This window comes from Aplysia californica, unplaced genomic scaffold, assembly GCF_000002075.1.
Source record: "Aplysia californica isolate F4 #8 unplaced genomic scaffold, AplCal3.0 scaffold00399, whole genome shotgun sequence".
Classification (NCBI taxonomy): Eukaryota; Metazoa; Mollusca; class Gastropoda; order Aplysiida; family Aplysiidae; genus Aplysia; species Aplysia californica.
The window spans coordinates 683,421-705,988 of record NW_004797669.1 but is presented as its reverse complement, the minus strand read 5'-3'; the positions used below and the strand labels follow the sequence as shown (position 1 = coordinate 705,988).

The following is a 22,568-nucleotide window of genomic DNA, read 5'->3' as shown; positions in this document are numbered from 1 at the left end:
GTTCACCCATCCAATTACTCGTCTATTTATTAACTATCTCCTCCTACCCCCACCCCACCCCATTCTCCACTCCTTTTCCATTCATTTATCTCATTACTCGTCGAGTTAACTCTCTCTTCCTGATTCCCACCGCCCCCCTTTCCTCCACCCCGCCCCCCTTAAACACACACTATAGTCACTTTTATTCATCCCATCACTCGTCTACATATTAACCATCTCCTCCTAACCCCTCCCTTCCCCACCCATCCCCTCTACAGCTCCGAGTTCAACCACGAGGTGGGCAACTGCGTGTACCAGTACGGCGTGACCAAGAACTACGTCATCCACGCGCTGTGGGTCATCCTGGTCACCGGCGCCGTGGTGGTGGCGGCCGTCAGCTTCTTCCACTTCTTCCGCAAGCTGCGCTCCAGCGCGCGCAGCCGCAAGTGGACGTTCCTGCACAAGTCGCTCTCCTCGCTGTCCGCCTCGCACAACGCCCACTCCCACCACCACCACCATCAGCATCATCAGCAGCACCATCACCACCACTACAACAGCGCCGGCGGTGAGAACACCACCACCACGTTCACCACCACGCCCACAGCGGACCAGCTGGCCGAGGAGGTGCACTACGAGTTCGACGACGTGGCCTCACAGAAGGCCATGCTGCAGACCCGGCGCTACCTGCGGCGCATCGTGACCATGATGCTCATGGTGGTCTCCTTCGTGCTCTGCTGGTACCCACTCTTCACGCTCATCCTTCTGGACGTGCACTACCGCCAGCCGCCCCACGTCTACCGCTTCCTCATGATCGTGGCCTGGACGCACCCGGTGACCACGCCCATCTTCTGCGGCGTCATCTACTACGACATGGCCTCCGGGGCAAAGGTCACGCGTGACGTGTACAGCAACGCCATCCCCATGACAACGTCGGTGTCCGGCGACGCCATCCGACAGGAGATGATGGTGAACCATCAGATGTACGCTGGCCCCGCCACGGGTAGTGGTGGTATAAGTGGGGGTGGTATCAGCGGCGGCATAGGAGGTATCGGTTTCCACAACGAAAACTTCCATTTCACTCCCAACCATGTGGGGGAAGGAGGAGGAGCAGGGGGTGGGGCAGGGGCAGGAGGAGGCGGGGCATTGTCCTCGTCATCGCCGAGACACCACGCCACCTCCTCGGCCAGTGGGGGAGGCGGTGGAGGCGGCGGTGGTGGCAGCGAGACGGACAGCACGCACTGCGACGTCAGCACGCAGTACGACCTGAGCATGGCGGCGCAGTGTGACGCCAGTACGGCGCAGTATGACGCCGTCAGCATCGGACCGTATGAGGTCAGCGGGCACTGCGAGACCATCATCAATTACAATACGGACGAAGGCGGCTGCCAAACGCTCATCATGTGACCAAAAGGAATAATAATAATAATGACAATAACATCTCTTCATCATCACACAAGATTTTCACGCCTTACTGAATACATCACAGGCGTCTCATCAAGGCACTACCAAGGCATTTTCAACATAGAAAGGCTGAATGAAATACATATTGCGTCCCTTTCAACACACTTTTGGAGTCTCCTTATGCGACAAGGGTGGGACCATTTTACTGCTCCCAATCACTCTCTTCGACATTTTATGCACGTGTCAGACCCTAAATCGGGGAGTTCCTTTGGTTCAGTTGGTATCATGCAGGACTACGGAGAGGATATCACTGGTTCAAACCCCAGGCTAGGCGTTCTTGAACTTGGGGTCATTTTGTGGAGTTTTCAAGGCTCTCAGCCCATTTGGCTCGGTCCTATCGGAGACGACGTTAAATTCGGAGGTCCTCTTTCTTAAATAGTTTAATAGTGTTGACGGGGGCATTAAATCTATACACTTACACAAACCCTAAACCCCGAAGAGGAAATTCGTACCTGACACTTTGGATTAAATTAGGCTATCTTTCTGAACGGACTACCACGACTTCAGGTGGGTAAACTTTACTGTGTTAACACTTACGTTACCACTTCCGCGCCCCGTTCAACGGACTATCGACGTTTAACAGCCTGGTGATGAGAATACTACTTTTGGTAAAAGAAAATGTGGACCCCCCCCCCCTTCCTTTTTTCAGAATTAACCTGACTTTGTGCATAGATCTCGGGTCCCCGTGGAGGTCACAATGGAGTTGCTGATATGTCTCCCTACAGGACTAGGAAACAGAATTGCTGTGATCGTTAATGTGCGCAAGGACATGGAGGGTTATACTTTACTTCTACCGGACATCATTCTGTACTTAACACCTTCAACATAACGTCCATGAGGCAGGTCATGACAAAAACACCAAATACAAAAGAAACAAACTAAAAAAACAACTGTTGTATTTACGCTTGATATAATTACGTCTGTTTCAACGCACACTTTGTAATCGTACCATGTGACAACAGAGGAACCACAGGAGTCTGTAGTGTGGAGGAAAGGCACTTCGCCGTTGCATGCAGGAGACATCAGTTCGATTCCCGAGCGGGGAAACTAATATCTTATCGAATATTTTCGTATTTCTGCTTGGGCGTTGTATCCCTCTCAACCTCAGATGTTAGATTTTTTAAAAAGGAGCAAACCACACCAGAGCACCCGCCAACCACTCACGCACCATTTATCTGACTCAGTGAGCAAAATAAAGGACAAGGAGGAAATGTGCTGCGTACACTTACTTGACTACTGTGAGACAGACGTTTTGCCCTTCATTTGAGGCGTAACGGCGTGAGGCGCATGCTTTGCGGAGAGTTTTTATAAAAAGCAAACGCGGCCGCCATGACAAGTGCGCAAGCGCGCATGCTTCGCGGATAGTTTTTATTGAGTCTAGAGCAATAAGCGGCGGCCATGAAAACTGCGCAGTCTAGGGATACAAATCTATGTTCTAAACACGCTACCGGTGCCAAATTATGATGACGACACCACAAGGAGTCTACTTTATGGTGATGACGCAGGGGTATTACTATCACATAATCTTTCACACTCGTCGTATCGGCATTTGCGGTGCACCGTTTGCGTGCTTCGCCTTTGCACGCAGAAGGCGTGAGTTTGAATCCCGGAAAGGAAGAATTTTTCTGTTGTTTTAAATCAATTATCTCCTCCGTCTTTTTGCTGGGACATCCATTCCATTTTTCGGAGTACGATGACTGAGTTCAAACAAACGACATTGGAAATTGATTACGTTGTTGGAGAAAAGAGAATCGCATCCACTCAATAACGGCTATCAATCCACGGAAAAAGCACGTTTTTTAAAAAGAAAGTGTTAGTACAATATTTATGGCAAATGCAACACAATTGGGTCGTACAAGTGCCGGATTTGTTGGGCTTTTTTATGTTGTTGTTTTTTTAAATAAAGAGAAGCACATCAACACAATAATGGTCATTTAGAGCTGGGAAAAGGTTAGACAGACAGACAGAAACAACAGGGGTAAAGTAAAGAAGTAGGACCTACCAGCGGCGCCCTCCTACCATCCGGATATTAGAGGTGTTACACGAGCAAACCACACTAGAGCACCCGCTAACAATCCACGGAAAAAGCAAGACAGACAGAAACAACAGAAGGAATGAAAGAAGAAAAATAAAAGGACCCACCAGTCACTACCTTAGAATTACAAGGTCTTATGTGACATGTTGGGCCGCTTTGAGTTACTAAGACCATGAGGTGAGAAACCAAATTGTTCTATCTGCTCTCTCAAAACCGTAAGATAAGAGACGAGGTCAAGATATTCAAAGAATTGCATTCGAAAAATCTTGACACGTGAAAATTAAAAACTTTGACTTCAAATTTCTAAAAAACTAAGCACTGAGCAGATAGAACTTTGAAATTCAAGGGCAGCATTTGTAATTCTAGGGTGGCATTAGTAATTCTGGGGTAGCGCTGTGGCACCCACCAATTGGCCTGCGAGCATAAATTGTGGAAGCAATCAAACCGACCGGATGCAAAGGGGAATAAACCAACAGATCGAACCAGATCTAATACTGCTGTCAACGGAGAGATGTATGGGTAGCCATACGTTTCATTAATGTTCCATTTTTTTGTACACTTACTCATTCGGAGAGGATGCCTGTGGTGTTCGTGTGTTTTGTGTTGTGCGTGTGTTATGCTGTGTGTTGTGTTGTATTGTGGTGAGTGTGTGTGTGTGTGTGTGTGTATGTGTGTGTGTGTGTGTGTGTGTGTGTGTGTGTGTGTGTGTGTGTTTGGGTGTGTTGTGTTGTATTGTGGTGTGTGTGTGTGTGTTGTGTTGTTTGTGTGTGTGTTTGAGAGTGTGTTTGTACATGTGAATGTCTGAGGGTTAGCTGTTTGTGCGTGTGTATGGGTGTGTGTTTGTGTGAAAAGACAGAGAGAGGAGGGTGAGTGAGTGTGTGAATGTATATGTGCGTCTGTGCGTGTGCGTACGTATATATGTCTGAGTAGGTGTGTATGTTCGCGCAAGCGTGTGTGTGTGTGTGTGTGTGTGTGTGTGTGTGTGTGTGTGTGTGTGTGTGTGTGTGTATGTATGTGTGTGTGTGTGTGTTGTGTGTGATCGTGTGCGCATACGTATATACATGTATGTGCGTGTATGTGCGCGCACGCGTGTGTGCGTGCGAGTGAGTGAGTATGCCAGGGCCTCTACGATCAATATGAGTTTTTGTGCATGTGAGAACAAGCCTGTATTATAATTTTGAAGCCACCGTATCTCACGACTCGTGAACGTTACAGACACCAGAGCCGCTGCTTGTTGCAAAAAGCTTCTACTGCAACGAAACACACGGTTCTCCGAGAGCCGTTTCGCTCGCTACCATCACAAACTATGCTCCTTAGATTAAAGACAATTGTATTGTTTCTATTACGTTTTTGATATTCACAATTAAACCTTTGAAAGTTCAAAAAGCATGGTGTCTTCTTTTTTAATTCAAGCGTTTAGAATATATCACGTTAGTCTTTTCATGCTGTATGTATAGGTTTAATAATTTAGTGAGGTTCGCATTATATTACCTTTTTCCCCATTATTTAAGGGTGAGAGAGGAACTATGTTCACGTAAGTGTTTTACGCCCTCATCGACACAATTTAGAACATTTAAGAGCCGGGTTTGACCCTGACTGTCAGGACTAAGCCTGGCAGAGAGTGATAACATTCCAGCACAAAGATCGACATACTCGATAAAATCCCCCCCCCAACGGGAATCTAACTCAGATCCTCTGCGTCCAATGGCAAAGCGCCTAACCGCTACATCACATACACAGGTAAAAACCATAAACAGACACGAAACAAAACAAAAAACAAAGAGCAACAGCCAGGAATATGTCCAGTTTGTGTAAAGGGAAGCACATTGACCAGTCAAGTCATTTAGTGCAGGGGAGGGGGAGGGGGAGCAAGAGGGATAGACAGACTCAACAGATTGAAGGAAAAGAAGAAGGACCCCATGAGAGAATTAAACTCAAGTTTCCTGTGTGCAACAATGAAGAGCCTAACCGTTACACCACAGAAGCCAGTCGTCATCATTTATAGTGACAGGAAGAATAAGACAGAAACAACAGTGCAAAAATAATTAAGTACGACCTGCCAGTGACACCCTCCAACCAAACGATAAGGTATCAAAGGTGAAGCCCATGATCCCTTGTCATAATATTGAGTTGAGACAGTAAGAAACATTAGAAGATTGCTAAAAATATTTAGAACCAACTCATAATCAAACGCCAATAATCGAAAAGCAAACATCTGCAAAAGAGACCAACCAGACAACTGACACCTTCAAAACAGTTGACTCTATCAGATGATATTGACCCAAGAAAGCAATTAATTATTTTCTTCTTTGTCTTCTTTGCATTCCCCTGCCAGATTTCTTTTCTTAAATGTCATTACTCATTGTTGTAAGAAAACCACTATCAGATTGTTTTGGCATCCAATAATGTGTAATATATCACTCACTAATACTAATCTTTCGTTTTTGGTTTTTATGACAGATGTAAAGGCAAAAATGCGTGCTATTCTTTGTTATTTGTAATTTAGTTATTTTGTTTTTGAAAAGTTAGCAATTTTGGCTCCTAAGACAAATTTGCTTTCAAGGATGGATGTGTAAAGTTTTCACAGATTATTTACAGTGCAGTGTCACTCAGTACTTTGAAAAAGAAAGACAAACAGAAACAATGGAAGGAATGTAAAAAAGTAGGACCTACCCCTCTCCTGCAACCTGTCACACATACAATCAACACAAGCATATATACAAAACTACACACAAAGAAAAATATGCTTGAAAACATACTCACACATAAATAAAACATTTGCACAAAAATAAAACACTCATGCAAAAATGAAACAGACACAAAAATCAAACACAGTAAAATTAAAACACACACACATAAACAAAACACTGAAAACACCCATACAAAACAAAAATAATACAAATAAACACACACTCACGCTAAAAAAACAAAACAAAATATGAGGCATGGTAGTGAAATCAGGTGCTTGTCAAAATAATGAAATCGAAGAAATCAGGATTTTTCAGCCAGATTGAAATTTTTTTTCAATTTTTTAATTTTTGGCTTAACACCTTGCATGTCCATTCAAAAACATTCATATTTGTGGATTTTATGGAAGAACGTTCATTAAAGGCACGAAAAACATAAATTTGCAGTTTCCAAGGACTATTGAGCTATGGAAGTCACCAAACTTTGGGGGCTATTTTCTCGCTAATTTTACTTCTGAAACCGCGCAACCCCTACCTCCTTCAATCACAAATATGTCGACTTCTATTCAAGCTAAATGGAATTTTTTTTTCATCAAATACAAGCCAAATGAATAACCTTTAAGATGCCACCAATAACTCCATATACCAAAAAATTGACAAGTGCCTGATTCCACCGCGTCATGACAAAAATAACAACCAACAACTGACTTGTTCAAATCCGCCCAGTAGCTCTGTTGTGTCCATGGAACTGTTCATAGGCAGGACGCTAAGGGTCTGTCCACACAGCTGGGCCAGGAGACGCACCAGGCTTGTCTTGCCACAGGACTGGGGACCCACCTGGGGTAAACACATCCATAGAGAAAAAGTTGAAAGCAGTGCAATTTGTTGGGGTTTTTGGGGGGTAAATTTAAATGTTTTTATAAGTTATGAAGTGTTTGATTGGAACCCACAAGATAAAAGATCAAAGAGAAGACCACGTGGAACCTGGAGAAGAGTCTCCGGAGAAATAGATGTACAGAAAAGTGGGCAGACATGGAATAACATTAAGAGATAGGGAAAGGTGAAAAAGTGTTTGTTCATGGCCTATACCCCGATCCAGGGTGAGAAAGGCAGTGAGAGTGATTGCTTGTGTTTCCACATTTTAAAAAAAGTTTTTACAGGATAGGGTAGTTGAGCACCTGCCAACCGGGCCTTTTCAGGAAACAAGACCTGCGCACCTTTAGTCACCTTTACATCATGCAATCTCAAGGAAGGTGTCATTCTTTACTCCTTCACAGTAGAACTATGGGGCCCACACCTGCAAGGGTCACTATTGTGCTCACTCACCTTAAATCACAACTCAGCACTAACAAAACAACCATCATTAACTCGTCCTAAATCACGACTCCACACAAACAAAAAAACACCATCAACACCCTAAATCACAATTTAACATCAAAAACTAAACCTAAATCACAACTCAACACCATCCATCAACCAATCTTAAATCACAACTCAAAACCAACAAAACAAATAGTATCATCAACTCACCCTAAATCATAACTCAAAACCAACAAAACTACAAACAACCATCAACTCATCCTTAACCACAACTCAACACCAACAAAACACAAATCACCATCAACTCACCAGTATAGCCAGCCAGCTCATCTGCACACACTTCATCAGAGACTCCAGAGGCTCCAGGCAGTGGTGTAAAGTCAGCAAAGAAACCGAGTGAGACTTGTGCACGCCTTGACGAGGCAGGAAGGAATGACCGGCCTGGACCGTGGAAGACCCGACGTGCAGCACTCTGGACGGCTGGCACAGAGGGTATGAGCTCCCCAGGGAGGCAGTGTACAGTTGGTCCACCTGTGAAGGAGATACACATACAGAGAAATGAATGAACTTGGGTCAATGATCTGTTCAAAGTTTTCACCAAATTTCAACATTTTGTAGAACAAAGAATTGTGTTAGATGCGACACAGATTTCACCGTTATACAAGAACTAGCAGAATGTCCGGACTTTGGAGAGACCCGAAGGAAATATTTTAGATGTACAAAGTTAAGAGATCACCGTCATTGATCCCAACAGAATTCTCAATTTTATAAAAAGCCATTGGCCTTTACACAAAAATGTAGATATTGTTATCTTAAATGAAATACAAATTATTGTTTTTAAAACTGAAATTTTTACAGCGAAACTTTTGACCATTTAACCTAACCTTTGAACAAAATCAAGACGTGCTGAGAACTGTTGTGAATGCAACCAACTTGTGCTTCACGCGCTCATATGACCTGATGCAGTTGCGAGCGCCGTTAAACTCTTACTAAACTGAAACTGAACAACGAATAGCTTACTGAACTATAATTTGTTCAATTTATTTTATTTTGTCAAAATTAGAATGCCCTAAAGAAAATAAAACAATTCAAATTTCAAAACAAGAACAGTGAGAAGGCTCCTGGGTGTTCTACAGCTGCTAGGAAATAATAGTTGTAAAGCGCAAAGAGCACACTGTAAAACATGGATATGCACTATTAAATGCAATTGATATCATCATTATTATTATTATCAACTTGAAACACAACACAGACTCACTTTGAGCTTGTCCTGGCTTGTCCTCATCCTGTCTTTGTAGATCAGACCTACATATTCACCGGGACACACATTCTGCGGAGAGAAAGAAAGTGAGAATAATCTGTAGGTTTATACAGCAAACTAAAAATTAACCAAAACAATTTTTTACAAAGATTTTTGGAGGCTGGCTGCTTTGCCCCTAAATTTCAGGGCTAACTAACATGGGCTAAGTGGGTCACAGCATCCCAGAAGACAGACGAAGATACTCGATAAAGAAAACTCCACCACACAGAGCCTAACCACATACCACACACAATTCCACCATCAACCATGCATGAATAGCCAGAAGCACATCATGTGTTTATGAAATAGTGCATTTTCAGTGTGAGTGTGCGCTTACGTATAATAAAATAGGTGGCCAGAAGAGTGATAGACAGTAATTCTGTGAAAAAAAGATGAGTGCAATTGTATTGGCTTAACATTCCTTGCAATATTGGGGTTTTGTTGGTAAAAATTTCATAGCACTTGTATATAACTGCCAAGACTAGAGGTGTTATAAAAGAGTCACAAACACAAAAAAGAGAAGGATAATAGAAAAGGAAAATAGACGTGTGAAGGGAAACAAGGAGCACACCACACTAGAGCTGCCGTAAAAACCACCAAGTGACAATACTGTAATTCTTTGCTGATATCCTCAGTAAATGTATAGAGAGAGATGCTCCACCAACCTGGTCTGCCTGCATGAGCTCGCACCAACGGAACAGATCTCTGAGGTTGAATTCCCACGGAGAACCTCGTCCTCCCCACTGCTTCTTCACCATGGTCTCTGAGTACATCTGGAAATAAAAGAGAAGGGGCTGAGTGATTTTTATATAAAAGTAGTTAAGATGTACATATAATGAAAAAAATATTAATGATAATAATAATAACAAAAACAACAAAAATAATAATAATAATTGCATTTATAGGGCATATACCCCCCCCCCCCCCACACACACACACAGACACCCACACACAAAAAAAACCCTTTTCTCAATACATTTCCACTAAAATTACTGAAAGACTCCGCCATACAGTATTTCAAAAAGTGACGTTTGACAGAGTCTCTCACTTAGCAGTCATCAGATTAACATCCACTGCAGGGACCGCCTACCTTTGTATTGAAGTCCACCATATCCGTGAGCATGTCCTCTGGGAGACCCGGGTACATCCGGCTAGCAATAAAGATCAGGTCAGTCCTGGTGAGAGGGTCCACATAAACCTGGACAAAACACAGAAGAGATCAAGATAATTATAATAATCATAATCATAGAAAGCATTAAATTTCCGCCCAACAGTAAGCTCTATATGGTCGCTTTTAAGGACAAGAGGACTAACCTTGATTTCGGGGGTTTCCAGAAACCTTGACCTACACCAAAAGTGGGCATTGCCCTACCTCTAGGAGAAGTTTGGTTTCATTGATGTGTTTATTTGTTTGGATATTATAGAGAAAACTCTCCTTGTCTTTTAAAGAAACTGAACAAGGGTCCAAAAACTTTACCTTCGATTTTCTCAAAACAGCACTTTTTGGGATAACCCCTTTGTGCTTAAAAGCGACCATATGTGCTTTTCTCTTCAACAATGGATGGTCATTAACAACAATTTTAATCGTATATCCAGTCTCCTGTTTTCGTTATTTTCACTTATTGGATAAATTTTTTTCCTTTACAGCTGTAGATAAACTATTTTACAAGGTTGTAAAGTGAAAAAAAGAATATCATTACACATAACATAATGAATTCAGAGCAAAACTAGTTGCAAGTAACCTCAAACAGAATTAGCAGCAAAAACAACTGGTTGCATGTCACTTCAAACAAAATTCATTGCAAGAACAATTAGTTGCATGTAACCTTAGAGAGAATTCATAGCAAACACAGCTGGTTGTATGTATCCTCAGACAGAAGCAAAGCAAAAAAACAAAAACAACGTCGCCCCCTCCCTCCCCCCGCCCCCGCCAAAAAAAAAATAGTTCATGTAACCTTAAACAACACTTCCACCTTGGGGAACCTGTTGAGGAATGATGGAGAAAGGCCATTCTTCTCTAAGTAAGTTTTTCTTTGTCAACCTTACTCTATCTTCACACAGTTGAACCTGCTCTATTCGCCACAAATGGCCACCTCCCATTTCCTTCCCTGCATATTTTTTACATTATAATGACACTGCGTAAGATAGACACCTGTCTAATACGGCAACTTTTCTAAAAAACAACGGGTGGCCGACAGTTCCGATTGTAAGGTATTCCAAAGAAGAAATTCGTTGCAAAAAACCCCCAAGCAAAAACAATACATGAAACTTCAGACAGAATTCACAGTAAAAACACCACAAAAAACCCCCAACTAAATGTGTGTAACTAAGAAACCCTAGACAACTCTCCCACCTTAGTGAACCTGTTGAGGAAGGACTGAGGAAGTCCCTTCCTGCCTCCCCCCTGGGCCAGAGGGTTCTGGCAGGCAAAGATGCGTGTGTCTTCCTGGTTGATGTGGAAGGTTTTGCCCAGCTCAGGAATGTAGACTTCTGACCTGTGGTCAAAGCAGGCATTCAGACCTTCCAGGACTGACTGGGAGGCCAGGTTGAGCTGAACAAAGAGGAAATGTTGACAGATAAAACAGGGCGAAATAACACAAAATAGTTTAGTTTTCAACACAAGGCGAAAAGGGAGGAGACTCAAGTTCTAGGGTTAAAAAGATGGTCTTTTTAAGGAAATGTTGACACTATACGGGCAATCACTTTACAAACATTGATTAGAAAAAATAGGATAAACAGCTATAGCCTCAGCAATATTCAAGTGTATAAAACAGGAGCATTATTTTCAGATATGTACAAACCTCACTAAAGACTAGAAAAAAAATAATAACACGTCTTCACCAGGAGATGTTGTTGTCTTAAGAGCAATCAATACATTTTAAAAAAGAGCTTTACTAGAGCACACTCTATAAAACAAAAAGTACTTCGAGAGAGAGAGAGAGAGAGAGAGAGAGAGTGTGAGAGAGAAAGAGAGAGAGAGAGAGGGAGAGGGAGAGGGAGAGGGAGAGGGAGAGGGAGAGAGAGAGAGAGAGAGAGAGAGAGAGAGAGAGAGAGAGAGAGAGAGAGAGAGAGAGAGAGCCCCAGGAAAAGGATGATTAAGGAAGTATAGAACATCTGAAAAGTTTGCATTTTCCAGCTTCAAGAGGCTTTTCAGTTTGCCAAGACCCAACTTCTCTATCTCTAAACAACACCTCACGGTACTCACGACAGATAAAATAAAAGTAATTAACAGATATACACGTACCTCATCGAAGACAACCCAATGACCAGCCTTCAGAGCTTGCAGGAAAGGTCCATCTCTCCAGGCAAAGCGACCGCCCTCTTCTCCTTCCACAGGAAGGTCAGCTCCGAATAGATCACTCACATCCTGCACAGAGAAGAACCAGGAGTTGTTGTTTTTGTTGTTGTTGTTGTTATTTGGGTTTAATACCCCTTTAAACACAGTAAGGCTATGCAAGTGGCGGGAGCTCCAAATTTAACGTCCATCTCCGAAAAAACAAACCCAAATAGGTGGAGAGCCCTAAAACTCCTCAAAACAACGCAAGTTCAAGAACGCACCATTGAGGAATCAAACCAGAGCCATCCACTCCGCAGTCCAGCATGATACCAACTGAGCGGACAGAGCGTCAGAACAGGAATGAACACATACACAAAGCATTTATTACATAGCAAAATACAGATCCACATTGTCTATGGAAAACGCTGTCCTTGCAATTGATGAGGAATAAAGTTCTAATCAATGGCACCAAAAGATTGCATATAAGTCTGGGAACAAACAAAATTGATCACGCAATCTTAGGTTAAACATTATTGATGACAAGAGGCAAGACCTGTACTCGTAATCTTCACTTTTTAAGAAATACCTGCCTGAACTATCAAGTAAAAAAAAAATCCTTCCTTAGTTTTAAACATCTGACACATTGTTCGAGAAATCATTGTCAAAACTCCAAAACAAATTGTGTACATCTGTGGTGTGGTTATTAGGCACTTAATTTTTTTAAGGCAGAAGATGAGAGTTCAGCTCTCATGTGGGAAGATTTTAATTAAGCATCTCCGTCTTTCTGCTGGGACATTATATCCCCCTCAGCTTGGGTTGACCCTGCAAGCCTGCCACCTAAATGATCTTAATTGTGTCAATGGAAGCATAAAACCCCTACATTAACTCCTTGTATATTGCGCGCCAGTTCAGCTGACCTCCGACCATAAAAATAATCTACCAAACCTCAGCAATTTCATGTTATCTATAATCAAACTGTATGTTAACTGCTTCGATATATCGTTTCTTCTCATTCTGATGTTCATTCTATGCAGATAGGTTAAATAGGAACAGAGTATTAGAGAAGTTTGTGAGGCTGAAAAGTTAGATGACAAAACAGGCCCAGTACAAAGGAAGAATAACCTTCCATATACTAAGAGTTGACACAAAAAAAACCAACAAACGTACCGTCTGCTCTGACAAGTTGACTCTGATCAGCGTTTTCCGAGCTAGTCTAGCGACAGCTGCCACCAGGCTGGTCTTCCCCACACCGGGCGAGCCCTCCAAGAGTATGGGCCGAGCCAGCTGTAGCCCTCTCAGCAACCGCTGACCGTTCACACAGGTGGTCGGAGCCTCCAGGGAAAACTGGACATCGTCCATTCCTCGGGACGGACCTGGCAAAAAGAAACAGGAAATGTATAACAGACAAGTAAAACTTTGTTTGATTGTTCATTTGTTGGTGTAAAGAGAAACATATCGATGTAACAAAGGTTACTTAGAACAGGGGAAAAAGCAAGACAGACAGACAGAAACAACAGAGAGAAAGTAAAGAAGTAGCACGTACCCGTACCTAAGGAGCCAAGTAGTGCTTAGTAAGCGAACAGTTAGAAAAAGACCAGGACAGAAAAATTACTGAAAGAAAACAGAACAAGCATGCTACATTAGTGTCTACCTGCTAAATAAAAGTGAAAAACTGATTAAAATGCAAAAAATAATACATTTCCCAAAAGCAAAAAATTATACAAACATCTATAAAACAATTACACTTTTTGCAAAGTTTTCCCCCACCCATTTTCCTAAATATTAAGTTCACATTAATTTCATAATAACTATAACCTTAATCAGCTTTTGAAGAAAAACAGATAATGAATCTCTGAATTCACAGACATGTATGATAAGAGGTCAAGAAATTTCTGTAGTCTCCAGACTCCATCAGGTACCCTTTCATCACAATCCTACAAGGTTAACTATTAAAGTCTTTATGTCATGGATACCCTACACAACAAATGATAGTGCAACATTGTACTGAGCAGCAGTTAGGCTCTTTGCCTTTGCATGTTGAAGAGGTGAGTTCAACTCCTGGTTAGGGAAGTTTTTTATCTCGTATTTCTGTCCATCTGCTGGGATGTTTTTTCCCATTTTACTTGTGGTGGGCCTGACAGGCAGGGTCGAAGTAGCCAGCCTCCTTCATGATCTGAATTATTTTGTCGATCTGGGCACACAACACTAACAATTACTATGGCTAAACACTAACAATAACTATCTTTTCACAATACCTCTGGCAATACTGAAAGGGGGTATGCTCAAGCTGCTCTCGGAGATGACTACTTGCAAGCTGCTCCGGGGGGTCAGTAGACCGCAGTCCTCGGGGCGCAGTGCCGAGCCACACAGAGAGGACAGCTGGGATAGCAGGAAGTCCAGGCATCTTTGACGGGATGTTTGGGCGACTGCCTCATTCCATGACTGGGTCGAACCTGCTCGAAAATTTCAGGAAGGACCAAGAATTAGTTATGATAGTTACCAGGTGACTGCCAAACTGATTCAAAATTTTGCAAGGAGCAATACTAAAATAAAGTAAGCAGCACATACACAATACAAAAAAAGTATATAAAAATCATCAACATTATCATCATAATCATAACACCAAGGATCACAACGATGATAATAATAATTAAAATAATAATATCTTTTTTAGTTTAATTTTAGTAAGAGTTATGGCATTTGCAAAACAATAGGGTCAAATAAGTACCAAAGAATAGGGGTTACAAGAGAGTAACAAACACAAAAAAAGGAGGAGAGATAAAGACGACAGATGTTTGATAGGAAAGAAGAAGCAAACCACATCAGAACACCACTAAAAATCTGCTAACATTATCCTTCCACGTCTGATGATAAAAAAGGGATGTAAAAAGATTTAAAGTACAATTATTGCTGGTAAACACTAAGAAGGTAACTAGTCTTATCCAGTAGTCTAGTGCACGATCATTTGACAAACTCACAAAAAAAAGAAGCCTCAACAAATAGTTAAGACAATTCCTAGAATTAGAAAAGCTGGCAAAAAGCAAGTCAGCAGACAGACTGACAGATTGACAGACAGAGAGACTGACAGACAGCAAAGTGAAAGGGAAGAAAAGAGACCAGCCAGAGGCAGGCACCGTCTAACCAATTTCTCATGTGTGTGACCTCACCTGCTCCCAAACTATCCACGAAGACTAAGCAAGCTCCGTGGACATACGACTGTTGAGGGTTCAGCTGACACAGTGTGGTAAGGCCACTACTGTCGGTCTCCATGGCTTCCTCCGCCTCCCCCTCATCGCCGGCACGGCCGCAGCAGCAGTTGACAAAGTGCACCCAGCTCAACAAGTCTCTGATACTCACTGTGGCCCTGAGGAACAGTTACATATACACGTAATAAGAATTACATCTGTAAATGTTTTATACTCCTATGACACGATTTGGGATACGACACGGTGGAATAAGGCGCTCATCAATTTTTGGGCATAAGGGGTTATTTAAAAAGAAAAGTCTCAGGAACTTAGAATCAAGTTTTTCTTTCTTTTTTTTTTTCACATCTCTTATTCTTTAACTTTTGTTCATTTGTTTTGTTGGGGTCTTTTTAAAAACTTTTCTTTGAACCAAACTGAATAGACCCATATGAGACCAGTTCTTCACCCTCTACGAGTCGTCACTCACTTGGATCCAAAATCCGTAGCCGTGAACCAGTTCACAAAGTCAATCATGGCAGCACCGAAGCCACTGGATCCGTCATGTGCGGCAGTGTGAAGCTGGAGACCTGCGCGGATGTTCTTCTCCACAATAGCAATCAAGTCCTGCCTCTCTAGAGACGGAGGGCACCAGATCTCTGTGAAGCGATTCCTCAAGGCAGGGGACAGCTGAAAAAAAAATCAAACAAACAAACATAATGCTAGGGAAAAATGTAAACATGCCCCTTAGAAAAAAGAGCAGCCAGATTCTATGGAAAAACAACAGAATGACACGTCAAACAAAAGAATTTGTAGTTGAGACTGAGACGTGTAAACATCACTTTCATCAGAAAGAATTCAGGATACCATTATTGGCATTTGTGGTACAGCGGTTAGGTGCTTAACCATTTCATGCAGAAGACCCGAGACCAATTCCTGTGTTGGGAGAACTTTTATTGAGGATCTTCGCCTGTCTATTGGGTGGTGAATTCTATTTACACTAGGTTGGCCCTATGAAGTAACCCAACTCCAAAATGATATAAACAACAAACAAAAAAAACCCAAAAAATTCTTCAATACAAATCTTTAAAAAGGTGTGGATAAGAAAATACCTTTAAAATAAAAAGAAGCAGCAGACCACACGAGAGAACTTACAAGTCACACACATAGAAGGAAAGACATGACCAATACTGGGCCATCATTGGAGTGCAGTTGGATTGTAAGTGTTTACATCTTCATTTACACAAATTTAGATCACAAAGGATGTGGGCTGCTTCTAGTCTACCCATCAGAGCCAACCCTGGCTGAATAGGATACACATTTCAACAGACATTACGCTCACAAAACCAACTCACAACTTCTGCAGGCAATAGAAAAGAGTCTGACAGCAACCCAACAGATGCCAGTAAACAGGTACAGAAAACATAACGATGGCTCAGTTCAAGAAACCTTTATGCCACATTTTTCAAAATCCAACTTTTTTTTGCTTTTCCGTGGCCGGAGATCCTTCTCCGTCACATATCTTTTCAATGTGAGGATCAGACTGTAAATAAGTTGTTCACAGAGCTGCCTACCTCAAAGCTCTCATTTCAGGTAAATTCAGAGTCAATTTCAGGTATTTTGGCCCGAAATCAGGTAGTACAAAGACAAAAGAAGGGGGGGAAAAAAATGAATGTTACCTCCTGTACACGTTGTTACTATTGAGCTGGGCTTGCTTTTCGTGATATTGAGTAATTATAGTGTGCAGAGTGTGTATATGGTGGGAGTCTCACACTGAGCAGTCGGTTTCTTTCCCTCACCTCTTTCTTGCCAAAGTCTCCTCCAGGGTTCATGGTCGCGAACAATCTGAAAGACTCAGCGGCCGTGACACTCTCCACCTCAGACAGAGCCTCGTTGCTCTCTCCCAGCCCGCCCCTCTCCGCCAGCACCAGCGTTCGCTCCGGCTCCAGGACACTAATGACACGAGAAAACATAATTTACAATATTTTTGCAGCCTCATCAACACAATTTTATAAACATACAAACTATGAAATGGACACAAATCAAGAACGACCCCATAATAATCATAATGTACCATACATCCACCCTTAAAAGCAAGTGCAAAAAATTTCCCAAATTCAGGAAATAAAATAACAATCAGAATGTATAGCTTAATACACTGAATTATATGACTTTTAATAATATATCTATCATAAAAACAACAAAAAGAATTCTTAAAAGTAATTATATTGCAAAATTCAATGGTCATCGTTAGACATTGACGGACAAGCTATTATTATTATTATCATCATTATTATTGTGAAGTCAAAGTGTGTGTGTGGGGGGGCGGGGGGGGATGTTAAAGTTTACTTTGACCCCAGAGAGAAAAACAAACTGACCTGTTGAGTCTCTCCAGCACCGAGTCGTCGGCCAGGGAGATCTCGTCTATCAGGAACATGGCCCCGTCCTTCATGGCCGTCACCAGGGGGCCGTCCTTCCACTCAAACAGCTTCTGTTCTTTCAGGTCCTCCTATAGAAACACGGACAGAGAGTTCATACAGCATTCTTCTCCTTCTTCTTCTTTTTTTTTTTTTTTTTTTCTCTTCTCAATTCTTCTTCTTTTTTTATTTTTTTATTTTTCGTTTTCTCCTCTCAATTCTTCTTCTTCTTCTATTTTTTCTTTTTCTCCTTTCAATTCTTTTTCTTTGCCTCTTAATTCTTCTTCTTCTTCTTCTCCTTTTACTTTATGTTCTTTTTCTTCTCCTCTTAATTCTTCTTTTTGTTTTTGTTCTTTTTCTGCTCTTAATTCTTCTTCTTTTTCTTTTTCCTCTTCTTCAAAAGCCAGATCTGAAACAGATATCAGTGATCAAAGGATGCCACTTATTCCTCTTTACGGATGCTCTAAAAAAAAAAAACAGTATTATTTTTCTAATCTTTTCATGTCATCCATCTGTTTCAGTTCTCTTTACAATCATAATTTGTCATGAGACACAGTATTACATTATCTTTAAGTCAACAGAAACAACTAGCAATGTCGGTCAACCAAGTATCTAACAATTAATATAATAATGGGGGGATATTAGTTTTTAAGGCTCTCTGCCCATTTGGCTTAGTTCCATCTGAGATTGACATTAACTTTAGAGCTCCTGCCTCAAAGTAACCAACCTCACAGTGTTGAAAAAGGGGCGGGGCATCTACTTAAACCTATACAATGCCGCACAACGTCGAAGAACTACAAGCAGGCCAACCCAACTCACCGCGTCATCTGAGGAGGAGCGCACAGGCCTGAGGCCTCCCAGGAAATCTCCGCTCTCCGTGTGCATGTGACAGTTAACGCTGTGTAGAGCCTGGCCCCGTAGTGCAGCGTACAGCTGACACACTGTAGTCTTACCGATCCTGATGGGGGAGAGGAGTAGAACAAAACAAACATATAATGTGGTCAAATCTTATGATACATGTAACAGCGTATGAAATTTTTGTGAGCAAAATGTCGATACTCAGCCCCAAAACACATTAATAAAGCAAGCTCTCTACACTTAATAACCTAAATTATCACCCCAACAGACCTGATAGCATTCTGAAATAATTTCATCTTCTTGGATAGCATACCAGGTACTAAAACACTTACATACGAACAGATTTTTCACTGTCTATGACCTGACACCCATTTATACCTGAGTGAAGTGAGGAAAACAAATGCAAAGTAACTTTCGCAAAGACATAAAGTCCGGCCAAACATAAAAACTAAAAAAGTACAACGGAAAAGTCCAGAAAGTCAGAAGGAAACATGGCACCCTAGACTCACCCAGTGGACCCCACGAGTAGAACAGGCTCCTGAAATCGGATGGCTTGACCAATGAGCAGCGCCAGTCTCCGCATGCTGTACGTCCACACCATGTGCTGGAAGCCGTCCACAGACTGACCCATCACGGACTCCAGAGTGGCGGCAAACGGCTCTGGTGTTGCTTTGGTAACGGAGAACAACGAGCCCGGTGACACCTTGCGCTTCAAGTGTTTCTCCAGCACTTCCAGAACAATCTGCTCCTCCTCCGATTTGCGGACGCGGCCAGCAACCAGCATGTAACCTGTGAGAGCAAGTGAAAGTAAGTACTGTCAAATCTGTCCAAAACAACCAGGGGTCATCTTACAAAGGTGGTGGTCCTCTAGGACAGTGTCATTATAATATAATAAAAACACAAAAGGGAGGAAGTAGGAAGTGGTTGTTTGTACTTGCGGCTGTCTTTGACAGATGGTCGTCAGAGCAGATTTGACTAATTATAGCTGCATATATGAACCGCTCATTGGGGGTACCATATTTTATCTGTGAAACTTGAAGAAATAGTTCAACACTTGTTCTGTTCTAAAACTGTTGCCAGGGTCAATCTGTGAGACCCCTTTACAGATCAGGAGTCAGAATGCACTATTACCTCCGGCCCCCAGCTAAGCAGGAAACAACATCCAAGCAGAACGACGGCAATTCTCGATTAAAAATTTCCCAGACAGAAATGAAACTAATGTCTTTTGCACGCTAGAGCAAAGAGCTTTACCATTACACCATGGGGGCCAGTGAACTGCATCAACAAGAGACGCCCTCTTCCAATCCTAAACAACAGAGACCAAAGCCAAAAGAAAATCAACATCAATCTCCCACACACCCAGAAAGCTGTTTGTGATTTTTTCTTAGTCCAACAACTCACCATGATCAGCCAGATGTTGGTCCCAGTCGTAAAACTTCTGTCCCTTGCCCGCCTCGGGGCAGTTGTAGCGCTGGGCCCAGCGGAACAGATCACGCAGCGTCATGAAGCCTTGCTTGCCAGAGAAAATGCTTGATCCACGTCGCCGAGTCTAACGATGAATATGATTATTTTTTTTAAAGATAAAGCACAAAACCTAGAACCCAGGGGAAAAAAACCGTAACCTTTGTGATAATGCAAGAGCCATTACTCACATTGGAGAGATTTGTGTACGAGAACTACAGCAACTCAGCACAAAAACAACTGCAGAAACACAGAAAGGAAAAAGAAAACAAACATTAAGAAACTGGCTAATAATTTTTTTTAAACACAGACAGGACCATGGAAAATAAGACAGGAAACTTGTACAGCTTGTTAGAAAAAAAAAGTAAAAAAAGAAGTAAGATGATTTGTAATTCAAAATGTTTGTAAAATAACCTTCAGGACATTTAGCAGGATTATCTTCACAATCAAGAGACATAAAATAGGTATTTTGTTCTATGAAACCACTTCTGTAATCAAACCTCTTAAGTTCTAATAATCAGTCTAGCTACTGACCTGAAGTTCCAACATGACAGCCACCAGCTTGCGAGCAAAGGAGAGCGGGATGCCGCAACGTTCGTGCAGAATCGTCTCCAGCTCTTTCGGGGGAATCTCATCAAAGTGAAGCTCGATAAATCTGTTACGGAAAGCTCTTGATAGAACCTGAAAAAAAATGGCATGTTTCTTTGCAACTTGAGTATTAACCTTAAGATGATTAGTTAAAAGAACGCAACATCCCAACTTTTACTTTGCTGATAAACAATCTTAAAACCTTCCACTTGCACATAACAATTGATAGCACACAACAAATGTGTATACCTTTAATATAAAAGACAGATTTCTCACGATTTATAATTATCTTGGTGTAAAAATAAGTACATAAAAATAAGGTACTCTTTTGGGAACACCAAAACGAAAATACTCTTGATTATCATTGGAACAAGGACAGTAAAAAAAAATGAAAATGCAAAGAAGCCTATGTCGATCTGTAAGAAGCTAATAAATCTTCTGATTCCTGAAACAAAGGGATGAGATTGTTTTACTGATTCTTCACTAATCACAAACACATGTTCCTCTTTTGCAATTAAAAATCTGCACTTGAGACATTTAAATGGAATAAATATGTGATTCAATCAACAAAAATAATAGCAGCTCATACCACAACCGCAGCACCGAAAAAAAAAAAGCAACAGCGAGATGCCATATCGTCATGGCCATAACACAATTGTCCAAGTATTTTAAATGTAGTTACTTTTCACACCCTCATCAACACAATTCTTAAGTTATTTTCTGTTGCTTCAAAAAAACTTACACAGTGCTTACGTAAGTCAACTTTACGACCTTAACAAAAGTGAAAATGTCTTAATAATAGGACTTTGAGAATACGAAACAAAGCCCAGCTAAACTGAGGATGCAAAACAAGAAACTGCAGTTTTTACAACACTCATGACGAATAAAATTGTGTTATAATCGAGATGAAGTGACCGACTGACCTTCCGACCTCCGTACAATCCAGGCGGGTTCTGCGTGGCAAAAAGCTGGAATTTTGGGTGAGCCTGGACAACTTCCTGAGTCTCTGGGATGAACAACTCTTGGTTATGGTCAAGCAGCTGGACGAAGAAAGAGTTTTTGTTTTCGTGTTAGTGAAACAATAAGACAATAAAAAAGCATTAAGACAGATGAATGCAGTTCCTAAGACCCTCGAAAACATAAAGACCTTTGACCTTTCCAGCCCAATGCGTGTATATTTTCAGCAGCGCTTGTACCTCCCACTGTCCAAAAAGCGTATATTCTCAGTTTCGGGGGGTACCGAACTTGCAAATTTGTCAAAAATTAGCGAACCTAATTAAACTTTAATTTTCATATTTGTTCATTTTCTGAAATGTCACTGACAGGTGAGCCGTGCTGTACTCACCCTATTGAGAGCCTCCAGCACATCAGTTGGCGCAAGGTTGAGTTCGTCCAGGATGATCCAGTGTCCTTTCCTCATGGCCTCCACTAGGACACCTGGAAAAATACACAGACATACGAGATGAACATCAGAGTTCGAGTTCAAGATAAGCAGCATGACGGTTGTCCAGTGAAGACAAAATGCAAAACAGACATGGCAAAGATCAAAGATTTAATTTTTCAAAATTACTGAAAAATCTAGAAAACTGGTGTCTGTTATTAAGATTCCCTGAAGATGAAAGTGCCATGTCTATCTATAACAAGACGACTATTTTTTAAATAGAAACATCTACGTAACTTGCACCAACCGCTAACCGTTAAAAACCACAATTTCTTCTGTTCATTCGCGATATAGCATTATCTAATCAAGTCAACAAGCCAAGACTTTGTAATGAGGTAAAATCTATTTAAAAACCTGGTAATCTGTAGCCTACCTTCCTTGAAGACGAGTTTTCCGTGTTCGTCTGCGACATAAGAGCCGATGTACTCCTGCAGGTCAGTGTGTTCGTGGTTGTTCACCCTGACACACACGTTGCCGCTCAGACGAGACAGGTACACGACCAGCGAGGTCTTGCCCACTGACGTCTCACCCTGGAGCAAAACTGGTTGGCGCCTGGGGGGGG

The 22,568-nt window shown here is 41.8% G+C and overlaps 1 protein-coding gene across 1 annotated transcript in view; it reads right to left on the bottom strand.

Annotated features, from left to right (window-relative positions):
- Window positions 1-6,796: 6,796 nt before the first annotated feature.
- The window catches only part of LOC101860988 (midasin), a gene marked incomplete in the record, with an annotated part of 36,205 nt that continues 20,433 nt past the window's right edge, over window positions 6,797-22,568 (bottom strand). Inside the window, 13 exon segments of the mRNA XM_035971221.1 lie at window positions 6,797-6,999; window positions 7,792-8,013; window positions 8,741-8,812; window positions 9,448-9,555; window positions 9,873-9,980; window positions 11,136-11,333; window positions 12,027-12,149; window positions 13,227-13,432; window positions 14,315-14,512; window positions 15,227-15,423; window positions 15,732-15,931; window positions 17,041-17,194; window positions 17,620-17,747. Of these exon segments, the coding sequence (XP_035827114.1) occupies window positions 6,841-6,999; window positions 7,792-8,013; window positions 8,741-8,812; window positions 9,448-9,555; window positions 9,873-9,980; window positions 11,136-11,333; window positions 12,027-12,149; window positions 13,227-13,432; window positions 14,315-14,512; window positions 15,227-15,423; window positions 15,732-15,931; window positions 17,041-17,194; window positions 17,620-17,747 (2,073 nt within the window).